At 41.4% G+C, this 13,979-nt stretch overlaps 1 protein-coding gene across 2 annotated transcripts; it reads right to left on the minus strand.

Annotated features, from left to right (window-relative positions):
• Positions 1-254: 254 nt before the first annotated feature.
• Positions 255-8,542, minus strand: myb (MYB proto-oncogene, transcription factor). Of its 2 annotated transcripts, none has more exons than XM_084954144.1 (15): positions 8,443-8,542; positions 6,623-6,740; positions 6,421-6,492; positions 6,231-6,323; positions 5,317-5,537; positions 4,644-4,872; positions 4,504-4,557; positions 4,306-4,410; positions 3,634-3,897; positions 3,098-3,186; positions 2,876-2,990; positions 2,666-2,761; positions 2,236-2,334; positions 1,975-2,058; positions 255-1,889 (listed from the first exon to the last, which is right to left on the minus strand). In XM_084954144.1, the coding sequence occupies exons 1-15, from the start codon at positions 8,463-8,465 to the stop codon at positions 1,779-1,781; spliced, it is 1,773 nt and encodes a 590-aa protein (XP_084810270.1). In that variant the 5' UTR covers positions 8,466-8,542; the 3' UTR covers positions 255-1,778. The 2 variants fall into 2 exon arrangements, with proteins under 2 accessions (XP_084810270.1, XP_084810269.1); XM_084954143.1 differs by having other exon boundaries at positions 255-1,892.
• Positions 8,543-13,979: the final 5,437 nt, after the last annotated feature.

Consider the following 13,979-nt stretch of genomic DNA (forward strand, 5'->3'; position numbering starts at 1 on the left):
TGTATCAGTTTATGTGTGCGCAAAAGCGAGGGCTATTTGAATACTATAATCCGTAGAGGAATTTGAATACTAGAGATAGATTACACTTTGGAGAGGGTAAATAGTTCATTCAGTTTAAAAGGCAATAATTATTCTACATAATGGTGCGGCTATTTGGAGTGCTATTTACACTGAGAACGTAGGCTTCTTGGGCTGAACTTTGCACTTTACAGCTTAAATATATGAAAATGTTATTTCCATATATTATTGTCCACGAGTAGCTTCGTTTGAACTGCTATCAACTTTAGTACGCTGAACGTCAGAGATTAAACACTGAACACAAGGTTGTTATAAAAACAGCACACTTTATTGAGTAGGCAGTCAAAAGTAGAAGTATAAAAACTTGGCATGTGTAAATGCTTTTACAAAAAGTGTGCTAAGTGTTTGACACGTGTTACTGCAGTTTCGTTAAAGGACACAAAATGCTTGTTGAGTGTACTTTTACAACAGTGTAAATCCATCAGAAGAAATGTTTATTTCTTTCTCTTTTTAAAAAAAATGGGATTTTGGCTGTAGCATTAATATCAGTGTTTGCTACTCTCACAGTTTTAAGGAGAATATAAAATTCAAGTGCAGCTTGGTCTTACTCTTACTGGGTGAAGCTCAGGTTTCAAATATAAATGCATTTCGGATTTTCAAATGTATAAATAAATTCTCTCTCTTTCTGTAGATATATATATATGTATCTAAATTCTAAGAATTGCTTGTTCATTGAATCTTTTCCCGGTTGGGGGGGATACTGTGAAGGCCAGAAATAAATCAAAAAAACTTGAAATGAAAACTCAATTCCTATGAAATAAAGGCGCCGATGTGGTTGTCAGGTAATACTAAAAAGGCTGGCCCCTTTCTGTTGTATAAAAAAAAGTATAAAAATTGTAGTTGCATAGTGGTGCGAGAACAGACCGAGCAGTCCTTGCTCAGCAGTGGAGTGTTTACATGAGGTGGCAAAGACCAAACACTTGAAATTCTCAGTAGACCCATTAAAAACCCCTTAATAATTAAAAAAAAAGGACAAAAAAAGTAAAAAACAAAACAAAACAAAAACCCAAAACAAAATAAAAACTGTTTCATGTGTGAAATACAGAGGTCAGTTAGAAAATAATCATTATGACTTTGGATGTACGATAATGCTAAAAGGGCTGAAATACTCTGAAATACAACACTGCTCCATTGGCCAATTGTAAAACAACAGCAACAAAGTCATAATGTAAAAAAAAAAATCAATAAATTAATGAGCTTGTTCTTTATATTACTATCAACATGTGTAATTAATAATACAGCCCAAGGCATACATGGTCACCATTTCCCCGTTTGTAATACAATAAAACCAAAGAAAATTTTAAAAATTTTAAAACTTTAAAAAAGTCACCCCCCCTCCCCCCTTAAAAAAGTCTTTGGTTGGTACAAATCCAACAAATGTAAGTGTGAAAAAATCAGTGGCATATAGCCTCTCCCAATGACTGTACCACCGCAAATATGTATCCGCCCGTCTGTTCCACAAGTGTAGGTGAAAGCGAAAACTCTTTGAGTTTTGAACCCAGTGATGCCGTAAACGCCTGTGTTCCAGAAGTAAACAAGTAAACATCTGCTTGATCCATCCATTGCTCCAACCATTTTCTACTGCTTCAGCTGGGGGGCTAAACACCTTAGCCTGGTTGAGCTAAGGGCTTTTTTTCTCTTTCTTTTTTAAACTCCAGTGCAGGAAAAGTTGATGTGTTTGGATCAGCATTTATCTCAGTCTATATCATCAGTGTCCTTGAAGGGAAAGCACTCAAGAACTTGTGTTCCGAGGCCAGTATGTGCTCCTCTGTTTTCCCGGAGGCCAACAGATCCCAGGAACCCAGCTGTTGCTGCTGTAAGAAAAAAGAAGATGATGAGTTTTTATGTTAACATGCAAAGCTATTTTATAAATTTATGATTTAATTACACACACACCTGTAGTGGGTTATTCAGGCTTCTGTGAGGGAGCTGGTAGATTTTGTGTCCGTCTTCGTTCAAGAGTGAGCTTGTAAGTAGGTCCTGAAAGAAAAATGCAACAACACTTGTTAACAACACAATAATTACAGTACAATGACTGAAAAGGGGTGCATAGTAAAGGATCTTAGGGTTGATCCTGTGCGTACTCATTGATGGACTCACGTAAAACAAAACAAAAACACATAAGAAGGTCTGACTTAAGGTCAAACGTCAACTTACTGATACTTCCTGAGCTGGGCGACTGGGGGAGAAGAGCTGCCTGTTAAGTTCTTGCCCTGCCCACTGCATGCAGTGGCCCCTCTTGCATGGGAGCTCGACCTAGGACCCCCAGAAAAAAAAAACACAACACGGTCATTTAAAGCACCACATTTTCCTCTTTTTGTAACCAAGTCACACAAGCTTGGCTTACAAAAATTAACCTCAAGCTATTCTTTAAGCTGATGTCAAACGTGTTGCAAAATGTAACTAAAAAACAAAACACAACACAACACGTTTGTCACCGCAACATGCAAATGGCTGGGTTTGATATTTCACCCCTGTCCGCTATTTTCTTAAGATACAAAATAACACTTCTTATGTCAGTCTCACATCATATGCGCATGCTCTTTTTTTTGCATATCTGTACATGCATATGTAGGGTGGAAAGTACCTCTTGCTTTATCTTCTTAAATGGAGGATGCTTAATGGCATCTTCCACTGGCTCCTGCTTGATGGACCCAACCATCTGCTGCCCCAAAGTGGTGTTCTGGAAACAACACAAACCTCTGAGTGAGTCCCGAGGACAATGCAGTGTGCAAAGCAGCAGTTTGCATGTCAAATTAAGCACCGAGGGATATATACACACATTAAAGTCTCTCACCATTAGTTTAACGGGGCCATATTTGATCTCCTGATGGGTCGAGGCTGATCTCAAAGGCGTGGGTGTATGTGGGGTTGACTCCAGAATTGACTCACACATATTGGGCGTCATGAGCCTGAGGAGAGAGGAAAGAAAAAGCGCAAAAAAAACAGCTGTTAAAAAAGGCTCATATAACAGTAACAGGTTTGCATAATAAAAGTGATGAGAACAAAAGCTTCTTACAATTCATTATCATTTAGGAGGCTTGCAGGCACAGGCGAGTTAAAGGGTAGATTGTCTGAGTGTTCTGGGCTCACTGGCTGGTTGAGGAACTGTGAAATAAAAAGGAAGAAAACATTAAATTAAAGACCCCTGACAAGGCTTTGACCACCAGGCAGCTCGTGTAGCACGCTAAGCTAAGCTAAGCTAAACAATGGGACAAACACTAGTTTTGTGTGGTGACTGTGTAAACACGGGTCATGTGACCTGTAAGGGTGAACAGAGTAGATTTGTGACTTCACATGGGTTGGCATTCGACATGAAACCAGTCAATGATTCTTTAGCAGTTGCTGAGCATCGATTGGGCAAGACCCTGTCTCCTTTCCAAGAACCCACTGCTAACAGGCTCTGGGAAAAGGGTGGGTAATTCTGGGTCAAGGCCCGCTATTATATCTGCGTTTCTAATTTATAGGGCATCTTCTTCAACTGGTTCCAGTTGATCACGACAGACAAAAATAAAAACATAATATAGCACGACACAGTGTAAGGAAGATACTTACTGAGTCAATCATGGATTCCATAAGCCCCGGCATTGGATTTGAGAACGCAGGACTGTTGTGGGGACTGTTGTTGTTGTTGTTGTTGCTGTTGTTGCCGTTAATGCCTTCGACGGGTGTTGTGGGGGCGCTGTCCTCAGCTGAGCTGCTCTGGTCAAGAGACAGTTCCTGGCTGGCTGCCTGGTGATGAGGTAAAGGCAGAGCAGCACCTTCTGAGCTGTTGGACATGGAGCTCTGGTTGGTCCAGTTTTGATAGAACGAACAAATCTGGAGAGAGGAAAAAAATCTTACAGACTGGAAAAGAATAATCACCTAAAAACACAAAAGCACAGAGGAGCGAGTGCAAAGGAAGCACAGATATAAGAAGCGCAGGGAACGCTCAACCATGATCAAATGAGAAGGGGAACTTTAATGTAAAGGCCGACAGAAGAAGTGTTGAGTAGAGAATTGCACAAGGGGTCATGCAAACCCAAAAGAAATGGTGATAAGATCCTATTGCATCACTTTTTGCAGAAACAGACCACCCAGATGTTTCCTCCTCCTCGTGCACACACAAAAAACACAAGTCCAACCACTGTCCTTAAAGCCAGGGTCAAAAAAACCAAAAAACACATAAATTGTGCTGTCACATGTTTCACCCTCCTGAATCCAGACGCAGATTCGAGTGTGACTCACCGGTAGTGACGGCTGGCCCCTCAGTTCATTTTCTGTTGACATGAGCAGCATTTCGATCTCTTTCACCCTCTTCTCCTTCTCAGGGTCCTCCTCGTTATAGTGTCTCTGAAAGAGCAGAAGAAATGCGTGAGCACCAATTCAATCCAAACAACTCATCTTCCCCATCTTTCGATTGCCGCTCAGGTTTGCGATTCTTACCTGGACTTGGGGAATGTTGAGTATGTTCATATTGAATGAGAGGGTGGAGTGCACCTGTTACAGAGAAAGAAGCAGACGTTAATAAATGCAAGGTCTTGCGGGCGGAGATCTGCCTAAATTCTGGTTTAAAGCCCACTTACTCTACGTGCGTCAGACAGGTAGGTGGCGTAGCTGAGTGGCAAATTGGAAGTCAGCTGCGTGTGACCGGGCTGTTGGGGAAAGCACATGATCTGATTGTTGGTCTTCACGTAAGTGCGGCTGGCGGGGAGCGAGGGGCTGCTGTTCTTGGCTGTGTTCTGGAGGTAGCCCTCCTGTTCCACCTTTCTCCTCATGGTGGAGTTCCAGTGGTTCTTTATAGCGTTGTCGGTCCTGCGGGTCATAAGGGACATGTGTTAACTTAAAGGTGATGTGACATCCTCTAGCTGCACACAGCAGCTTTATCAATGCAGGCGCACGCACACGCTGAGGGAGATAGGAAAAGTCTCAGTCACACACATACACGCATACTTAAAAATGTGCGCAATTGATAAGGTTATCAGTGCAAAGCAATTACAATAACCACATATTTATCTGTCTTTTCTCTTCTGTCATTCTACACCTTCCCCCCACGTCCTAACTTAGCCTTTTAACCTTTCTTTCCCAGCTTGCGTTCTATGTCCACAACTCCATTTTCTCTCATGCTCACTTTTATTGGCGTGCCCTCCCCTCCATTTCAGCCTCTTAACCGCAACATTGCGCAGCTAACCAACAAGGTTTCAGTGATTCATCTAGCTTCTCCTTTTCTGCCTCTTCTTCCCTCTCTCTCCACCTCACCTGCCAGGGAGCAGCTTAGCGATTTCTGCCCAGCGATTGCCCAGCTTCTCATGCGCCTGGTAGATTATTCTGTCTTCCTCCTCCGTCCAGGAAGTCTTCTTAACCTCTGGGTTCAGGTGGTTGTGCCAGCGCTCGCGGCACTGCTTGCCAATTCGCCCCTTCAGGTGCTTGGCGATCACTGACCAGCGTTTGGCGCCGTATTTCTGGACCAGCTCGATCACCTGGGGATTTTTAGGGTTGTGAGGGGTGAGAGAAAGAGGAAAGGCAAGAGAGGAGGAGGAGGAGGGAGAGTGTTGAAAAGGAAGAAGTGAATGGTAGTAGAGGAGCATGGGGAAAGAGGAAGGAAGGAGTAATAACAGGGAGGGGAGGGAGAAGTAGAGTGGTAAAGAGATATCAAAACAGGAGGGAGAGAAGAAATAAAAAAAATTATTATCCATAAAAATCTCAGAAGTTTTACTAAATGCACTGCTTTTCCTTCCTCCTTCTCTCTCTTTCTTGATCTTTCGCTAGTGTAGGTGATTGAGAACACCTGCTGGTGAGCAGTGAGGGAGTTTCCATTGGAACATTAGCCACTCTGCTAATCATTACAGTGGCATCTGGGTGGAAATATAACTCCTAAACGTGTTATATGTTGTGTAAGGGTGAGTAAAAGTGTGCAACCACAGTTCAGGAGTTGCTACAGAGTTGCTTTAAACACAGGAACACAAAGTAATTGTTGATCTCAGTGGTATCCAGTTAGTATAAAGCCCACTCTAACAATTACACTGTAAGGTCACCACTAATGGCTGTTATAACATAACACACGGCTAAAGCACACTACAAACTATACATGCAAGTTAATCTTGCATTTATATTTACAGTTTTCCATGCCAACCTCCCCCCTAAAACCCCCCAAAAGTACAGTGTGCTCTTACCCTCTGGTCCTCCTCTTTGGTCCACGGTCCTTTAATGAGTTCTGGGTTGAGAACCTTCTGCCACCTGTGTTGGCACTGCACATCTGTACGGTTCTGTGTAGAGAGAGAAAAACAAAATACAGTTTGTGATCATCTCCACACAATGGGAAGTTGCACGCAGACAAATCAGGGCCTAATGCCTGCTACTTACAGTTAATAGGCTTGCAATTACTTTCCAGTCTTCTGCTCCATGATGTTCAACAAGTTTCTTCAACTTCTCATCCTGAAAAAAGAGAGTACATTTTTTAAAAATATGTCACTAATATTTAGTATTGAACAGCAGAATTTGAACTGTATTGACATGTGTGTGTGTGTGTGTGTGTGTGTGTGTGTGTGTGTGTGTGTGTGTATACCTCTTCTCGTGTCCAGCGTGTCTTGCCGAGCTGGCGTTTCCCAGGCTTGGGCAATGATCCATCATAATCATGTTCATACATCTCAGTCTCCTCCTCGTCATCCTCACTGCTGTACAGACTGCAGACACACACACAGAGGGCAACATTTTAAAAAGAGGTGGAGTCTGCGTGGAAAAAGAAGAGTGTAGGATAATAGACAGGAGAATAATAGGACAATAAGTACTTTACTTGTTCTAAACTACTCCCTATTAATCTCTTTATGAGGTACATTAAAAAAAAACTCAGCCCTCTCTTTTAGTCACTCGCTTAACTCCAACACAGAGAGAAAACCAGTCATTCTTGAAGGTTTGGCTGCAGGCTTTTAGCCAAGACACCCACAGGGGGTGTGCATGTGTGTGTGTGTGTGTGTGTGTGTGTGTGTGTGTGTGTGTGTGTGTGAGAGAGAGAGGGGGGGGGGGGGGAGGACGAACAGGTTCCAGTGTTTTTAGTTTCCACAGATACCTGGATTGGCACATGCGATCATAATTTTGTGACCCTGGCGTGTTCAAACTTGCACAGGGCATTGTACAGCACAGCCATGCACACACGGAAACACACGCACACGTGCACACAGAGTTCACGTTCGCGCGCGCGCACACACACACACACACACACACACACCATGTGGTCAACTAATCAGAATGCGGGACAGGTAGATAGTTGTGCTGTCATACAGTACAACAGGTGAAGAGGAACCCCACTGTGTGTGTACGTGCGTGTGTGTGTTTGTGTGTGTGCATGCGTACAGAAGGATATTTACACGCCATAATCTTCCTTATTTTCCTTTTGCCCAAATGCGTGACTACTACTCGCAGAGGCGAGCAAATAAACAACTTCTCTCAAATTTATCCAACAACCTCTGCGTTTCAGCGCAAATGAGATAATTAGCGTGAAACAAACAAAAAAGCAAGCAAACAATAGAAGATGATTACAGCGCTCTCAAGAAGAACGATTAATCAGCTGGATCGGCTCTTCGTGAAAAGAAGTGATAATTACTTTTAAACCAATCAAATTAACTCCGGGTGCAGTTTCTTCTAATTACGATGAGGATAAAACGAGATTAAAACACGTCTGTAAACGGAGGTAAACGGTGGCTTTTTTGTGTGTATGTGCAAAGAAGCTCCTCAAACAGGATCCCTGACATCTCAAACATGAGATTCGCGCACAAGACCTAATGTGTGTAATTTAAGGGAGAAAAATAGCATTGGGTCTCCGCGGAAGAAGTACGCGTGGAGTACAATGTTAGAGCGCAGGTTTCCAAAATAATATCCATCGCTCCTCGCGCTCGGTCGGAGATGCTGGAAAGCAGTCGTGTGTGTAGCGTGTGCAAGTTTTCATCGAAAAGAGCCGAAATCGGTGGCAGATGAACTGCTTTGCAGCCTGTTTTTACTATCCGCGAGTTAAGACACGCCGAAGCGTGCACGGCACAGCACTGTCACAGCCGAGCGATGACCAGCCACCTGTCATTGGCGCGAGCGCTCCACAGCTCCAACTGGAGAGAAGTAAAGGGCTCGCGCATAGTACAGGCTGACCACACATATATATATATGTATATGTGAAGTAAAACATATATCAAAAAATATATATATATATATATATATATATAAATATAAACACACACGCGCGAGCTAGGGCAAGAGGATGCACTCTTCTCACTTACTTCACGCCGTATCCAAATGAAATAATGCCTCACGAGAAAACTACAATAATAGCTGCGAGTCTTTGAGAGACAGAAAGGAAAGCTTTAAAGCTGCCAAAGTCGTTGCTCGTGTTTCTCTTACCTGCTTCTGGACCGCCGAATCATGCTTAAAGTCTGCTGACGGTGTTTGGTGAACGCGGTAAGCACCTAGCCGACAGACAGCACTGACTTGCTCTCGCTCCTCACTTTCAGCTTCACTTTTAAAACGCGACCGCTGCTTCTACGGACCCGCCCCTTCCCGCCCCTTGTGCTCGCCCTTCACCAATACGCCGCGCCTCCAGTCTGTATTTGGCGCCTCTCGGTCGTGGCCTGAGGCTGTGGACCCCCAGGCGTTTCTTCAAGACAATTTCTCTGTCTACAGTTTAAGCAAGTCCGAGTTTTAATGGACAAGCAGATGCCGCCTATAAGAAAATGTGATGTTTCTCGTAGATATATCATGAAAGCATATTGAGTTTTGCAGTGAGAGACCCCTTACTATCAAAACCACAACTGGCTTTAGTAGACACCATTATAACATAAAATTAGATAAAATACATGCTAAGCTAACTGGTCACATTCACTCTATTTATTAGGACAAATTAAATACATTGGATTTAGGTCTGACCCTATTAATGGTGTATGTGACAGGTTTCCTCTCCTTTCAGGGGGATATGAAAGTCAGAATAAATTACAATACAGCCACAAGATAACGGCAAAAGATATCAGCTTCCCAGTGGAGCGAGTATAAAGTAAAGTAATGAAAATATACAGGATTTGTATGACATATCGTTCTGCCAGAAGATGCCTATTTGAAATGTGCTTCGAATAGGGTTAATAAGTGAATGCGATATGGGATCTACTTTGTATGATAAAAAAGTGATCTGACCTTATTTTTGTAAGCCTCTACTCAGATAGTACACATGAAACCTGCCTAATGATGCAATATCTCAGGAGAGGAAGTTTAATAGCTCTTTTATTAATATAATTCTGAACAGGTCAGGGTACAATGCAGCAGCGAAGCCAAAAGGAAAAGTTGTCATGAACCTTACTAGTTATTGATTTGATCGTTTCTTCTATAGAGATAGATCAAACTGGGGAAGCAGCAGGACTCCTTAATAAGTGCCCAATATAGTGTGCATGTGAGAGAGTTGGTCCTGTCTTGTAATACAAGTTCCTGGTTGATTTTCTCAAACGTGTCCTTAAGTGCACCAGCCAGGTCACTCAAAAGGAGAAGGAAATGCATCTGTCTGAAGAAAACAATACAAATAGGTTTATGGCATGCAAGGAAAGTGAAGTTACAATGAGCCCAGTGGTGATTGCCTACCTGTTTGTAGGGTGCCTCCTGGTGCCACAGATGTTTCTTGGTGATAAAACATAGAACAGGCCTTGTGTTATTGTTTGCCCATAAAAAAGAAAAAAAGTTACAGAACTTGCAATTGCACTAAACTTTTTTTGTGGTACTTTATTTGCACTTATCTCACAGGATAGGCGCCTTTAAACCACACATGACTGCCTCTTTAGGTTGATTTCTTCTCTTTGAATTTTCTGAAAATAATCAATATTGAAACTACAGACTGGATGAGTTTGCGCTTATTAATGAACGTGGCTTGTACAGTATTGCTTATTTCTTAGTAATACCGCAAAGCTTCGGAATTATTCTTTATTTAACCAACTCATTTGTCACATATTGTGTGTAGTTTGTTTTGGTGAAGCTCTGAATTGCTAGAGCTGTCTCTACTCAACCATTCATTTCATGGGGGGTGGGTGGGTTAATGCTTTATTGGTTTAAATGTGTCTTCTTATTGTTCCTACATACGCAGCCGTATTGTCCTAATCACTTGTGATTACCATCACCCGATACCAATCTATTGTTCCAGAGAAGTAATGATAATAACAGGCTGATGGAGGCTTATGCACAAACACATTACTGTAGACTAAAAACTCGCCACTTAATGCAGCCTCTAAAAGTGCTTATATGGCTCAGTGAAGTGAAGCAAGTACAATTTTTCCAGTTTATATCTTTGGACATGAGTTAAATGAGGTAGACTACAACTTCAAAGTGTGCCCTACTAGATTGCTTAATCTATTTTTTTCATCTTCATTTTGGTTGTCCTCATACGTCGCAGGCAACTCCTGAGTACACAAGTTACAGTCCTGTCAGTTTTGCCTCAAGTACCTGAACGACCCGCAGTGTTTACACAGCCAGTGATAAAACCTAAAGAATCCTTAAGCTCTCTAATGTCTGGGATTAGTTTGAAGCTGTGTTTGTTTGCATTCAGGCTGAAGAGGAACTGAAGGGTCTCTAATACCAAAAAGGAGTGAGAAACAGACAGCTATGTGTGTTAAAACAACATGTATATGAAAATATATGAACAGCACTGGTCTTAGATAATGTGCTGCTAGATTAGGCTTTATTGTCTCCCTCGGGAGAAACGGATCTTTGACAAATGAGGGAAAAGTAGCATATAAGACAAAACATGTACAATTTCACCTCTTACTATTTAGTAATTTTTAACTGATAATAGCACTAAAGAAAATTTGTACCTATTTAACTTACTTTCCTGAGGGGATCAACTCATATTATTGTTACCATGGGGTTACATGTCTTAATTGAGTGAACAATGAGCCCAGATAAACCATTTGGTCAGTAAAGAAGGGGGGGGGGGGAGTATTCTCGGGTGCTTATAATGCATTTTAAACTATTTACCTACTAAATGGTAGGACCTATTGTGCTTTGCTGATGGAGAGTCGTTTAATCACTTTGAGATGTAGATGCAGCCCCTTTGCTGTTGTTCAAAAACTTAAAAGGACCCACTAATGACCCACTAATGACCTACCCCAGTGATATGTGTAGGTGTGCCTTGCAAATGCAGATTATTCAGGCTCATTCTTGCAAATATGGGTTTTTTTTCTGAGCATGCATAAGAATGTGTGAGTTTGTGAACCTATGCTTGGTGTGGGTGTGGCCACCATTATTATCATCTGAAACTGGCTGATTGGTGTATCAGTGCACAAAAAAAGAAAAAATGGTTTGGTTAGTGGCCCAAAGCATGCCACTAACATTGTTTTTCACAAATAAAGCTTTTACTGTAAATCAACTGTTTCCTGTCTTTAACATAATGCTTTACTGTACATTTAATAACAATCCCATCTATTGAGGATTATCTACATATAACCCTTTCTGGACGTAATCTTGCAAAGCTGCTGTGTTTCTTTGGAGAGCAGTTGCTTTCTGCTTTCATGCCTTGCTATACACACCATGCTGCCACAGTGTTTGTGACTCTCGTGATTGTGGGCCTGTGAATTTGAACATCATACTAAGTGAAAGGGGCCTCAAGTTGCATGAACACAGCCCTTCTGGTCTTCTCTGATTAACTTCAACCATGTTAAATGAGACAAAAATAAAGGCAGTGTGGATAATTTCAAATGTGTGTACCACAAAATGTGTTATGTATAAAATTCATATATTTGATACATTGCATTGAAAGTAATGGATATTTAGAGGGACGTAGTCTTCTTAGCATGGGGCTACACATGTTGACTTGACGATCAAAATCTGATAAAGAATAAAATAATCACTTAAAACTATCTTTAAATTGCTCCCCAAACGAATTCTCAAAGGTTTTTTAACTAAAACACATTTTCTAGATCCAACTTTCGTTATTAACAAGCAAGGGCTCCCCATTAATTCCCATTTTTCATAGATCTTTTTGGAAAGGGTAAAATGAGGACTGCTTTAAATCAGCTGATTACATCAAGCTGAGGAGAGCAAAATGGTCATAATTACTGTGTTGTAGTATATTATTATTCCATTGTATAAAACACATTTTGCTGCTTGTCCTCTACCCGACCTAGCAAGCTCAGTGTCCACTCTGTATTATTTCTTAGCACTGTGTACAGCCATGACTTTTTGATCTATTCAAATTCAACTTTAATTAAATAGCTGTTATCCTGTAAGACTGCAATCCAAGATCCCCCCGCAAAAATATAAGTGTAGTTGACCTTTAACTTTTTACATTTAACCATTCTTTGCTGGGACAAACTGTGTGCAGAGGGCTAATTTTATGCTACATGAGCCAGAATGGTGTCGTTCTAAATTCAGCTTTCCCTGACATTAAAAAGCACCATGTTTCACAGATGGAAGCAGCAGTGTCCTCTGTGCAAACACAACACTTCTCGGCTTTTTTTTTTTTAAATAAACATTTTCCAGTGATCCCCTGGCTTGTCTTGCAACCTGCAGAAGCAGTGGCTGTCTCCTTGCTGTCTGTTGTTGTGCAGTGTTCTCCTGACGATCCATTAATAAGGATTAACATTAACTAATGCAAAACAGGTCTTCACATCTTGTGACACACCTTGCTTGCGATGGGATCTTTTGTTTGTTGATCACTGCTGTTAAGGGTGATAATGGTCTGGCGTTTTTTCTTTTTCTGTCTGCCTGACTTCCTCTTCTTTCTGCCTGACTGTGAAGTGAAGAAGTCTAAACTCCAGAGATGGTTGTGTAACCTTCTCTGAGCATCAACAGATCATTTTAAAGCACAATGATGGTTTGAGGATATTTCTGCAGAAATAACATTCTGTAGGACACAGAAACATTCAAGTGCCACTCTAGGTTAGTAAAACAGGAACATCAGTAAACAAGCAGTCTTCATGTGAGCTTGGGATCACTTGGAAGAAAAGACGGAAATTAAAAGTGTGTGTGTGTTTTCTGCACAGGCCCCAGATGTATCTTTTTCTTTGAGGGTAATATGTAAAACTACCTTGAGTCATCTGAAACCAAACTGAAAGAAAGGAGCAGGGGTATATGAAAATTCCTTTGTAGAAGGCTGAGGAGGAAGCCCAAAGCCCATTGACTCTTTAGCTGGGGACATTTGCATGGGTGCTATTGGGCAGGTTAAGGAGAGGTATTGTGATAGCTACCCCCTTTGCAAAACAGTGTGTGCACAGGGTGGTTCATTTGAATGATTTTAATGATGGCTCATGGTCTCATCCTACAAGATTCTGTGCACAGTGTCGGGAAGGCCGTATGTGCTTGCATTTAAGTGAGCAGTGGAAACATCAGAAAGGTTAACGTGATTATGTGTGGGTGTGTAGCTACATATTTACTAATTGTTAAATGAGAATAAATGTGTATTTTAAAAAATATATCACATGCCTAAAACCAGTGGGAATTTTTATTTTTTTAATCGATTGTTAGATATTTCATATTTTAGCTACTGATACATGTTTAATGAATGTAGCGAGTACATGAAAATTAAACAAAACACATGTTTTTCGGTTGTTGTTTTTTTCAAAAAACAAACAAAACCACTATTTCCATTCCTTCAGCATTTATGGATTTGAATGTGATTATCTTTTAATTTCTCAACCTGCTACTTTAAATACCTTTTATGTATCATCTGTGTGTACTTTAGTTGTTTGGACTACTTGCCCACCTGACTGCAAAGGGTGTATGTTTTGCATTTTCCCCGAGGGTGAGTTCCTGTGAAAATGCGCTCCCATCATGTCTGGGGCCCTTGGAAAATTATGTAAAGTGTTCCCCGGTACCTACTGCCAACCTTTAAAGGGACCTCACCCCCTCCCCACGCACATGCACAAAGGCTTTGTCTTCTACAATTACAGCAGGCTAATCTGTTTGCAAAT

The sequence above is a fragment of the Perissodus microlepis genome, chromosome 15 (genome assembly GCF_051167445.1).
Source record: "Perissodus microlepis isolate ML-2025 ecotype Zambia chromosome 15, ASM5116744v1, whole genome shotgun sequence".
In the NCBI taxonomy this organism is placed as follows: Eukaryota; Metazoa; Chordata; class Actinopteri; order Cichliformes; family Cichlidae; genus Perissodus; species Perissodus microlepis.